This window comes from Clupea harengus, chromosome 12, assembly GCF_900700415.2.
Source record: "Clupea harengus chromosome 12, Ch_v2.0.2, whole genome shotgun sequence".
NCBI lineage: Eukaryota > Metazoa > Chordata > Actinopteri > Clupeiformes > Clupeidae > Clupea > Clupea harengus.
This window is the reverse complement of record NC_045163.1, coordinates 22,618,598-22,631,097: the sequence shown is the minus strand read 5'-3', so window position 1 is coordinate 22,631,097 and position 12,500 is coordinate 22,618,598. Positions and strand designations below refer to the sequence as shown.

Sequence of the window (12,500 nt, the reverse complement as noted above, 5' to 3'; positions counted from 1 at the left end):
GTCTGTGCTCTGTGGTGTGTTTCTCTCCCACTGTATGGTTAGAGGTCAACACCGTATGGATAGAGGTCAACACCGTATGGATAGAGGTCAACACTGTATGGATAGAACCGTATAGATAGAGGTCAACACCGTATGGATAGAACACACCTGGGGTTGTGGAAAACGGTCTGACCCACGGCCTGTGTAGTGGAAATACTGGACATCATAAGGTGCTGGACGTACAACACGCTTGGACTTGACCTCATCTAGCAGCGTACATCAGCAACACTGATGCTGACGCTCGATTGGTGGAATTCACCTGGTTGAAATGATCACGGTCGTGGAAATGATCTGGTGAGTCCAGTCATTATCGAGGAGTCGACTGAAGCACGCATAGGGCCAATGATTTTCCGCGATAACGGAAAACGGACGGAATTCGCGGAATGAACACTTTGAAACGGAATTGCAACTTTGAAACGGAAACATCATTTTGTGCATACAAATCGCCCAAATTCCCCTGTATTTTGGGATGCAAGGCTATATTTCTTTCAAATAAACACAACAACGATTGCAACGATGAACAAACATTAATTAAAGAACAAAACCACTGAGAAAATGTCACGTCTGCGCTGAACTCTGCTCCGGCCACGCCCCCTTTTTAACGGTTGACCCACACACGTCCGCTAAAGCCACATTCAGTCACATTCACTTGCTCGTCTTCCCAATCGCATTTAAAACAAAAATGTTTAGTCTTCTGTTCTGTTAATGCTGGCAAACAACAATCTAAGAAGGGCACATATTATTCACTCATTTTAAGCCATCAATATACCTCAGGGTGAACAAAATGAGCTGAAACGGAAAAAAAAACGGAATTCACCAAATGTGAAACGGAAAATGCATTTTTTTGAAACGGAAAATCATTGGCCCTACACGCAGCATTGGGAGTTCTCAGGAGAAGATTTGTATTAGGCTTCATGCAGCTGTATCCATTTACATTCATACATTGGAGCTCAGGTCTACATTTTACATTTACATTTAGTCATTTAGCAGACGCTTTTGTCCAAAGCGACGTACAAGGGAGAGAGGTCTGGATTATAAACATCTGCGCTTGACCCAGTGGAGCCGTAATGGTCCTAGTGGAGCAGTGATGAACCTTTTAGAACCTTTAGGGCCCTGTAGAGTCGTACCGTACCTTCTGGTCCTCAAAGACCGAATGTTTTCCCTGCAGTGGATGTTTGTTACATCATAATGCCTGATTGTTACATCAGAAGTCGTGGCTAGGCTTCCGGTTGGCGGGTTTATGGAGTAGTCGCAAGGACAGAAGTCGTGGCTGGTCTACGAGCGAGCGTGTGTGCGCCTCATCAGATGTTGTTGAAACTCCCTCGTCATCGTCATGGTCACAGGCCCCTCCTCCATCCTCCTCCTCTGCCTCCACCCACTGGCTTTGGGCCCAAGTTCCATCTCCCAGAATGCCGCGCCGCACCCTGCTTGTATGGGAAAGTGTGTGTGTGTGTGTGTGTAAGTGTGTAAGAGCTGGTGGGCGTGTTTGATTGTGCATACATGTGTGAACGTGCTTATGTGAGGCTTTGTGCGTGCGTGTTTTTGTTTTGTTTTGTGTGTTTGTGTGCTTTAGCTGTGGTCAGTCTGCAGAGCTCCCCAGATAACATCTGAAGAATGCGCAGGCACACACACACACACACACACACACACACGCACACACACACTCCTGACATCCTCACAGTGGTGGCTCTAGCGTAAAAGCGATTCTATGCATAAAAGCCTCTCCTGTCTTCTTGATGTGTTTCTCTCTTGGGACTTCTTCGCCTCTGGAATCTCTCTTTTTCCTCACCCTCATCATCAGTGAAGATCTGCCCTTTCTTCAGCTCCCCTCTCCACTCCTCTCCTCTCCTCTCCTCTCCCCTCCCCTCTCCTCTCCCCTCTTCTCTTCTCCTCTCCCCTCTCCGCTCCTCTCCACTCCTCTCCTCTCCTCTCCCCTCTCCTCTCCCCTCTTCTCTCCTCTCCTCTCCTCTCCTCCCCTCTCCGCTCTTCTCCTCTCCTCCCCTCCCCACTCCTCTCCCCTCTCCTCTCCCCTCTTCTCTCCTCCCCTCTTCTCTCCTCCCCTCTCCTCTCCTCTCCTCTCCTCTCCTCTCCCCTCTCCTCTCCCCTCTCTTCTCCTCACCTCTCCTCTCCCCTCTTCTCTCCTCCCCTCTCCGCTCCTCTCCACTCCTCTCCTCTCCCCTCTTCTCTCCTCTCCTCCCCTCTCCGCTCTTCTCCTCTCCTCCCCTCCCCTCCCCACTCCTCTCCTCTCCTCTCCTCTCCCCGCTCCTCCTCTCCTCCCCTCTCCTCTCCTCTCCTCTCTCCTCTCCTCTCCCCTCTTCTCTCCTCCCCTCTCCTCTCCTCTCCTCTCTCCTCTCCTCTCCCCTCTTCTCTCCTCCCCTCTCCGCTCCTCTCCTGTCTTCTCTCTCCTCTTCTCCTCTCTCCTCCTCTCCTCTGCCATACTCCTTCCTTCTGCTGTACTCTTCTTTGTCCTCTCCACTGTCCCTTCCCCTCCCTTCTTCTCACGTCTTCTCAGCTCCACCCTACCACCCCCTTCCTGTCTCTCCTCCCATCCTCTCTTCCGTCCCTCCTCCTCCTCCTCCTCCTCCTCCTCCTCTTTGCTCTCCTCTCTTTGTTCTTCCTCTCGTCTCTTCTCTCCTTGGACTGACTCTGACCTCTCACCATTGTCTGCAGAAGCCACTCCTCGGCTTGGCTGGACAGAACTCTCATCGCCGTCGTTAGTTTTAATTACCCAGCCAGACATTATATCACCCCACACCACACACTCCACACTCTCCCTCCCTACTGACCTTAAAGGTGACTTAAGATGCTTGAGAATGAGAAACCCCCCCCCACAAGGTCAAAAGCGTGGATACCCAGAAGTCTCTAGTGCAGTGTCACGCTTTAACTCACCTTTAATTTACATATGTGGCTGCCTACGTTTTGTTTAGATCTGTAGATGCCTACGGGGGAGGGGGAGGGGGCGCTAGGTAAATGGTTGCTAACAATACTGGGATTAAGACTAGAATGAAAAAGCTTTTACGTCTAACCAAAATGTGGCGAAAGAATAACCGGTTTCTTTGACGCACTTAACTGTATATTGTGTGTGTGTGTGTGTGGGTTGTGTGTGTGTGCGTCTCTCTCTCTCTCTCTGTGTGTGTGTGTGTGTGTGTGTGTGTGTGTGTGTGTGTGTGTGTGTGTGTGTGTGTGTGTGTGTGTGTGTGTGTGTGTGTGCGTGTGTGTGTGAGAGAGGGTTATATATAGCTGATATGTCCTCACTGTGACCACTCATGTCACTGTTGGCCCTCGGAAGTGGACCAGCTCTGAGGCGGCTGCAGGAATGTGCGTGGGAGGGGCTGGCAACCATCGACATATCTTTGTCATTTTCCTTCTCTTTTCCCTCCCTCTCTTTCTGTCGCTCTCCGCCCTCCATCTCTCTTGCTTTGCATTCCCCCGCTTCTCCCTTGTACGTCGCTTGGGATAAAAGCGTCTGCTAAATGACTAAATGTAATGTAATGTAAATGTTCTCCATCCAGCAGCATGCCTGTCTCTGTGTTGACTCCTGCCCAGCCAGAGCCTCTGCTGGTGGGGTGGGCTGGGCTTCGTCTTCCTCTGGTTTGGATGAAAAGGCTTTTACACCGTATCAAAAATATTGAATTTGTTCGACACAAGTAGCTATTTTGTGTGTGTATGGGTGGGGTGTGTGGCAGAGGCTCTGATTTAAATCTCTCTCTCTCTCTCGCTCTCTCTCTCTCTCTCTTTCTCTTTCTGTTCCCATCTTTCTGTCTTCTACACTCAGGTACCCCCATTCTATTGCCCCTCTCCTTCTTAACCCTACCCATGCATTCCCATTCTATTGCCCCTCTCCCTCTCGGCTACACATGCCCCCCCCCCCCCCCCCCCCCCCCCCCCCCCACTCCCCTGCCTCCTGTGTTTATTGCTTCAGGGCCGTAAACATGTGTTGCAGTGCTCAGTGATTAGAAAGAAGTTTACGACCGCTGCTTCCTGATGGGGTATTTGTGAGAGTGATGCGAGATGCTCCCTCCCCTTCCTTACAAGACCGCATCGGAGAACCGCCTTGTCTTAATTTGCTACATAGATGTGATCACTTTGCGTGCGTGTGTGCGTGTGTGCGTGTGTGTGTGTGTGTGTGTGTGTGTGTGTGTGTGTGTGTGCTGCATGTATGTGTGTCTCAAGGACTACAGAACTCTTTACACTGCCACATTCTTAATTGCTCCCTCTTTTGTTCCTCTCTCTCTCTCTCTCTCTCTCTCTCTCTCTCTCTCTCTCTCTCTCTCTCTCCCACTCTTTCACTCTCTCAGGGCAAGCCCGACCTGAACACAGCTCTGCCCATCAGACAGACAGCATCCATCTTCAAGCAGCCCGTCACCAAAGTGGTCAACCACCCCACCAACAAAGTCAAGACAGATATGCAGCGTGCCACAGAACAGCCCAGACAGGTGACGACCATTGAACACACACACACACACACACACACAGATCATTCAAATGGGGGTGTGAACAAATTACATTCTCAGCCTTATCGTCAGTCAGTACTTCTGTAACTGGACAACTGGTTGTTTACAGGTCTGAGAACAGTTTGTGCTGTTTTCTCTCCCCGTTTGACTGGCTGACGCTGTGGCTAACTGGTCGGAAGTCAGTGGCTTATGTGAGCCTTGCGTAAAGATTTCCTGCCCAGATCGGAATGGGCCTAGAGAAAATGACACTAACCCATAAACTGCACTACATACGCTAGTTGTTGACCTCGCCGCTTTGCCGCCTACGCACACACACGCACACACACACTGACACACACACATATGCGCGCGCGCACACACCCTGACCCATAAACCATGTGAATTCATTCTCTGGGCATTAGTCATTATATCATGGTTTTCTGACAGTGAGCGCGAGAGAGAGAGAGAGAGTGAGTGAGTGAGTGAGTTAACCTGAAGGAGGGTGAGAGAGTGAGTGAGTTAACCTGAAGGAGAGTGAGAGGGTGAGTGAGAGTGAGTGAGAACCTGAAGGAGAGTGAGAGGGTGAGAGAGTGAGTGAGTTAACCTGAAGGAGAGTGAGAGGGTGAGAGAGTGAGTGAGTTAACCTGAAGGAGAGTGAGTGAGTGAAGAAGAGACGTGTGATCTAATTGAAGGGGACAGACAGAGGAGCGTGTGAGAGTGGGACATGGACGGACAGAAACAGACTAGGACTGAGGTCTGTGTGTAAGAATGAGAGACACTTAGAGAGAAAAGTACAGACAGATAGACAGAGGGAGCGAGAGCGTGAGCAAGAGCGAGAGCGTGAGCGTGAGCGAGAGCGGAAAAGACGACCTAGCGCTCCCTCTGCTGTGCCCTCCCTCTGGTTCAGTGTGTGTGTGTGTCTGTCTGTGTGTGAAAGGGTAAGAGTCAGGCAGGCGTGGCGCAGTGGTGACGTGGGCACATGTACGCCACCGCTCCAGTGTGGGCACACTGCCCCGAGGCCAGCACACAGACCCCCCTTGCCAGTTACGTAAGCTTTGCATAACAAAGCCTGAGTGGTGGTGGTGCTGCTGCTACTCACGCCTGCCACAAGAGGGCGACAGAGACCCAGCAGCCGTAAATGTCTCCACGAGCAAGTCTCACCACAGATGGAGAGGAGCTGGTCCAAGTTGGAGTGAAAACTTTCCCTCTTCTTCCCCTCTTCGTCCCACTCCTCATCTAGTCAGTGGTAGTCTATCACGTTGACTCTGTGCTCATGGCCACGTTGTTGGCTTGTTCCAAGGGTTTTTATGTGCCTTGACTTTGTAAGAACAGGAGTCATGTCAGGTCTCACTGCTATGCTGTTATGGCAGTTGTTCTAAATTCAAGAGTGTGTGTGTGTGTGTGTGTGTGTGTGTGTGTGTGTGTGTGTGTGTGTGTGTGTGTGTGTGTGTGTGTGTGTGTGTGTGTGTGTGTGTGTGTGTGTGTGTGTGAGTGTGTGTGTGTGTGTGTGTGTGTGTGTCTGACTGTGTGTCTGTATCCACTTCACTTTATACATGGATGGATGATGGGTAAAGTAATGAGCCACAAGAACAGGGAATATTATCCTTCTCTCTTTCTCTCCTTCTTTCTTTCTTTCTTTCTTTCTGTTTCTCTCTCTCTCTCTCTCTATCTATCTGTCCTCCCTCCACTGGTTGATCGTGCCTGCTCAGCGCTTTCTGTCCCTGAGGTCTCGGAGTGTTGAGCTCATTTCTATCCCATGCCACTGCATCATTACCCAGGATGCATCTCGCTGAGTCTCACACACACACACACACACACACACAGAAACAGCTTCTGGAGATGACAGACAGTGTGCTTAATGGCTGACATGCCTCTCCGAAGCCCTCAGGAATACTCAATGGCTGAGTTTCGTTCACGTTGTTGGCGCACTGCTTTGTGTTTCCGGCGCGTGACCAACCGTGACGTGGCTTTAGTATTCTCCTCCAAGAAGAGAGGGAGAGGGAGAGAGAGAGGGAGAGGGAGAGACAGTGACAGTGAGACAGTGAGACGTTCTTTAGTTGGGTGAGCAGACTTCCTCTTTTCATTATGCCAGTCCCAGTGCTTATTTCACACGTGGCCAGTGGTTTTATGTTCTGGGTTCTCCTTCGGGTTCCATAGTGGACTACAGAAGATGTGGTCTCAGCACAGCTCAAAAAAGTAATTCATGAAGTTACGTGAAAGATTGGATTTACTACACACACACACACACACACGCACACACTTGGGGCTGCACAAATTTCACCTGTTCGGGTTAAAATAGCTCTTTTACTGTTGCATTTAACTATGCAGATTTAGTTTTCCGACTGTTGTTATTAAATTAACCCAAAATGAGGAACGCTGGCTGAAAACCCACTTTGGAGACGGAACTTTCCGTCTTGGCTGCTGTAGAATGTTAGTAATAATAATGGGAAAATGGTGCCGGTGATGACCAGGTGTCATTTCCATATCTATACTGCTCTATGCTCAGAGATGCGCTACGAGCTTTTTGATATATTATATATATTTTTTATACGTCCCGCACACAACCCCAGGCAAGGCAAAGCAGACTACTCAAATTGTAAAATACATACATCAACACATATAGTCACTTTTTTTCTCGGTCTCTCTCCCTCTAATGCCACTCACCTAATGGCATAGAGGGAGATGAGCACATAGGGCGTCCTCTTTATCAGTCCCTCTCAGCTGCAGCACCAAAGCTCACAGGCATTCAGAGGGGCTATTTTCCCTCCTCAAAGTGCCTTTTATGATTGAAAAAAGAGCCTGAGATTGATGTCTTCATGTGGGGAGCGCACAGAGGACGGAGGGGAGGAGAGGGAGCATAATCACAGCTGAGCCTTTCTTTGAAGGAGAGAAAGGTTGCTTCTGACAAAAACCTAGAAGAAGTGATTACCCCGATGGTTCTAAACACACACACACACACACACACACACACACACACACACAGACACATACACACACAGAGACACACACAGCCTTGTGTCTCCTTCTGTCTCTCAAACAACCATTGCACAAAATCACCACCAGTAATGACCTATGAAGCCATCATCGCTGGTGATCAAGGCCGAGGCCCATTATGGACCGTCCGTCAGGGGTGAGGGGGCAGGGAATGGCCTCCACTCCGCCAGAGATGCAGGCCATGAGCTCGGAGAGACCGACAGCGATCCGGAGAAGTCCACCGCTGAAGCTGGCTCACTGCGGCACCCTGGGTAGCTGGAGTGAGGGCGGTACAGCAGGGGTGGGGGGGTGTAATGCAACGTTGCCACAGTGTGTTTGCAGTGATTCGCTCTACATCCCTGTCTGGGGTTTCATGCCATGCAAGATGAGCTCAACACAGAGGTTTAGCTTCTTGAGTTATAGGGGACTGAAAAACAGTGCAAGTATTGACCTGCGACGCAAAGAGCGAAGTAAGTGACTCTCACTCTAACTTTGGCCATGACCTGTTGACTATATCTGTACATTCACTTCTTCGATTGCACTTCCGTTGTCGGCCTCGATCGGCTGCCATCGAGAGAGCTTAAAGTTACTTTGACAAGTTACTTTGACAAGTCTCAAGGGAGTCTGTGGACTTATTTGGGCATCAGAGCTGCAGGTGCATACACACACACACACACACACACACACACACAACCTTTTCAGCAAAAGCATTCTGAAAAGGATGTGATTGCGTAGGCGCTGAAGTTGTTTTCAGAGTGGCTGGTTTCTGACAGGGTCAGAAAGACCCCGACAGACTTGCGTTGAAAGACTTGCGTTTTTGTTCCTCGTTCAACCAGCCAGTTGTCGAAGGACAAAACTCACTTCAGATTTCCTGGTGTTTTGCTGCGTTGAGACTGGTGAGTGCTCACTCAAAGCAGACCACAGAAAGCATAATGTAGCTGTCTGACTACACAGGTTCCTGACAAATGTTCATGCTCACTCTTTGGCTCTCTTCGAAGGCGGTCGCATTTTCTCTCCCTCTCCTCCCCCTGACCTTCCCTGTTTGGCTCCTATCGTCTTGTCTTGTCTTGTCCTATACTTGAGAGACTCTCTCCGCACCGCTCTTCGAACTAAAAACCATGGATTTGATCAACTGGTCTCTCAACAAAATTGACACCATCTTCTCGATGAGAAGCTTGGGTTCGGGGGAACCTGACTGTCCTGCCGGGACGTTCGCAGCTGGCTACTCGATGGACGCGTGGGAGAAGTGGCGAGTCGTGTGCCTGGCGGCCCTTTCCGTGGAGGACATTGAAGACATCTACCTATTCGGAACCTTGATTACAGGCTTTCTGCTGATTGGATTAGGCGGAACCCTGGTTTATCGGAAAATGTATGAAACGGTGACAGCTGTCAAAAGCCCACTAAGGCTGCCCGACATGATTGAAGCGCTGGGCAGAGCTGTTGGCACTCAGACTGTGGCTATACACCGCGATATGGATAACATCCTGGCGGCTATTAACCGCGATATGGATAACAACACGGAGAAGTTCACGGCTTTGCAAAGGAAATTGGAGCAATTCGGAGACCGGACGGAATAGGAGTAGACGAGCAAATTGGCGCCTACTCCCAAGACCAAACAACCCCAATCTTATCTGCTTTCGGCCCCCTCAACCAGCACTGCCTTGGCCAAGGCTGTTGCTGGAACAACAACTCCCCTGAAGATCGCTGCAGTGAGACTCTCTTGCATTCCCTTCCCCCTTTCCACAGACACCTGTGGATTGTTGTCTCAGTCCAGGACCTTTTCAAGGATGTCTCCATGGCAACGACAATCTTGCGGACTGAGAATCTGTCTGATTAGGCCTAGGGGAAGGCGACAATCCAGGCCTACTCATACTCGAACTTTCTACATGCATACATACACACATACACATTACTGATATGCATTCACCACCCCATGACCCCCATCCCACGCCTTCGCCTGCTTCGTACCCCCAGGGTGACAGGCGGGTCTGTGACCATAGCCGAATATGGCTGTTGGACCAGATTGCTGCTTGTTTGCGCTGGCTTACCTCCATCCCCCCTCCCCCCTCCCCCCTCCCCGTTGCAAGTCTTGAGTTCTGTCATGTTGTAAAATGTATGTGCTTATGTGCTGAGGTGTTTTTTTCCTGCTCCCACACTGTACTCCTCTAGAAGCATAGTCTGGGGGTCGCCTTTTTTTTCTCCTCCCTTTCCTCATGTTATGCTGCAATTCTTCCCTCAACCTTGTCTTCCCGTCCTGTCTACCCCCTTGTCCGATGGCGCTTGTGTAGCGGCCGTGGAGATCTCGTGCAGGAGATAGTTTGGTGATACTATAGCCTGCATGGAGAATACCAAAACAAATTCCTAGTATCTGTATACATGGCGAAATAAAGTTGAATTGAATTTTAGGAAACCAAAGCTGGACCAATAAGAGTTTGACCTGTACCAGAACATTCTCACACTTGGGTGTAGGATAGATAAGTATGCACTCAACTCTTGGAATACAGGGTCTTGATCAAATACAATACCATTTATCAAATACTGTATTACAATATTGTATTGATTTCTCTGGCCCCCACCCCTAATCATTTGACTGTGGCTTGTTAGGTTGGCTATAGTGTTAAAGTTTGTGTACATTCAAACCACAGCTCAGTTACATTATTTGGGGGAACTGAAGTGGACCTTGCTTATTATGGATGCCAAATCACTCGACCTGGATGTCATGAAATGTGCACTCTTGTCAAGTAGGTCATGTTGTCAGGCATCCCTGGAGATGCTATGATGGGCATCTTAGCATGAAGGGCCGCTAACGTTTCTGCTTTGGTCAGTGTTGGCAACCAACAGTCTTTACACTTTCTCTCTCTCTCACACACTCACACTCCCACTCACACGCCACTGTCTCTCACACTCACTCACACATGCACTCTCTCTCACACTCACTCACACACACACACTCTCTCTCTCTCTCTTTCACACTCACTCACTCTCACACTCACACGCCATTGTCTCTCACACTCACTCACACATGCACTCTCTCTCACACTCACTCACACACACACTCTCTCTCTCTTTCTCTCTCTCACACTCACACTCACACACACTCACACGCCACTCTCTCTCACAATCACCACTCTCTCTCTCACACTCACACACGCCACTCTCTCTCTCACACTCACACACGCCTCTCTCTCTCCCCCTTGTACACACACCCATGTCCATCCTCTCCTTGTAGTGGTTCTATCTGGCTTCTTCAGTCCACTCCACCTGCCACCACCACCACCTCCACCCACCACCACCACCTCCACCCTCCACCTCCACCCTCCGCACCCCGCTGGTTTCCCCCTCCCCGCTGGCCCTCTGCCAGGCCCAGCAGTTCCGTCTGAATGGCACCTAATTGGAGCCCGGCCGTTGGCAGCGGGCGGACAATAGAGAAATGGATTTGTGTCGAACGCGGGAAGACTCCTCTTCCTCCGACCTTGCGGGATTGCTTTTTTTTCCTCCACGAGCCGTAGGAAGCCTGGGAGATTTTGGGCAGCTGCCATGTTGTTCTCCTCTTCTGCTTTTGTTTTTCCGCTTTTCTCTCTCTCTCTTTTTCTCTCTTGCGCTCTCTCTCTCTCTCTCTCTCTCTCTCTCTGTGTTGAAGCCGAGCGCCTGGCGGACGCGTGGCTGGATATGTGGAGGCAGAGACGCCCGGTGATCCCAGGCTGTTTCCCGGGGCGCTCTGCCGCCTTGACGCTTTTATCTGGTACTAAACGCAGAGCTGGTGTTCAGTAGAAGCCTTTAGAAAATGCAGCTGATGTTTAGTAGAAGCCTTTAGAAAACGCAGCTGGTGTTCAGTCAACAGCCTCCAAATCCAGAGGAGCCGCTGCTGTTGGGTAAACAGCCCTTAAGCACTTCACCGTGTTTAGTAAACAGCTCTCAAGAACTGGTGTTTAGCAAAGAGCTCGGCAGTAAATAAATGGTGTTCAGTAAACAGCTCTTAGAGTCTGTTAATGTGTTCAAAGGGATCCTAATTCATATATCAAGCCTTTGACATGAAGATTAGCACTGTTGAAACAAACAGTTGGCCTCTGAATAGACCTCAGAGGTGGTCACTGGGCTGGGCTGTGTTAGGCTAGGCTAGGCTATGCTATGCTAGGATAAGGTTTTTATGCTGTGGGTCAGATGAAACCAGTCTGTGCCAGGTCTGTCGGGCCCACAGTGGGTCTCGCTGGCAGAGACGGGGTGGCTGTGCCCAGTCATGCTCAGCAGTCACGGCGCTGAGTTTAGTGGTAAATTGGAGGCCTGAGACGGCCATTACGGGCAGTGGGCCGTGCTGGCAGCCATGACTGGTCTCTGCGCTGTGTGCTGTGGCCTCATGGGAGCAGCCAGAGGAGAGGAGGACGGAATGTACACACACACACACACACACACACACACACACACACACACACACACACATATGCTCTCTCTCTGTCTTACTCTCTTACTCCCTTTCTCACACACATACACACTCACAGACACTCATGTTAATGTACACACACACACACACACACACACACTTTCTCTCAAAGGCGCTGCCAGCTTCACATATTTCAGGCCTGATTTCTCAGCATTGTACAATGATAAAATGTAGCAATTACTGTGCTGTTAGTACCCTCTCTCTCACCACATAAACTTGTATTGTACCCCAGGCTGCGGCAGCTTGTGCCATTTGATATGGACACTGAAATACAATAGTATTGAAAGCAGGGGATGCTTCGGACATTAACCTGCTGTAGTAAATCTGTAGAGTAGAACAGCTGGATGTTGTAACTCATGAATGCTGTCTCTCTTTCTTTATCTCTCTCTCTCTTTATCTCTTTCTTTATCTCTTTCTCTCTCTCTCTCTCTCTCTCTCTCTCTCTGTTGTTGGTGTTCTTGGTGCTCATGGGCAGCTCTTCTGGGAGAGGCGGTTGAAAGGCCTCCGGTCGTTAGACGTCACAGAAGAAGTACTACGGACCATGGAGCTGCCCAAAGGTTTACAAAGTAAGTCCTGACACACACACATGCTCAGACACACACACACACACACACACA

The 12,500-nt window shown here is 49.9% G+C and overlaps 1 protein-coding gene across 1 annotated transcript in view; it reads left to right on the top strand.

Moving 5' to 3' along the window:
- The window catches only part of mbd2 (methyl-CpG binding domain protein 2), a 41,637-nt gene that overhangs the window by 15,597 nt on the left and 13,540 nt on the right, over positions 1–12,500 (top strand). The window contains exons 3-4 of the mRNA XM_012830184.3: positions 4,338–4,475; positions 12,359–12,449. Coding sequence (XP_012685638.1) covers positions 4,338–4,475; positions 12,359–12,449 — 229 coding nt within the window. The remainder of the gene's footprint in view (positions 1–4,337; positions 4,476–12,358; positions 12,450–12,500) is intronic.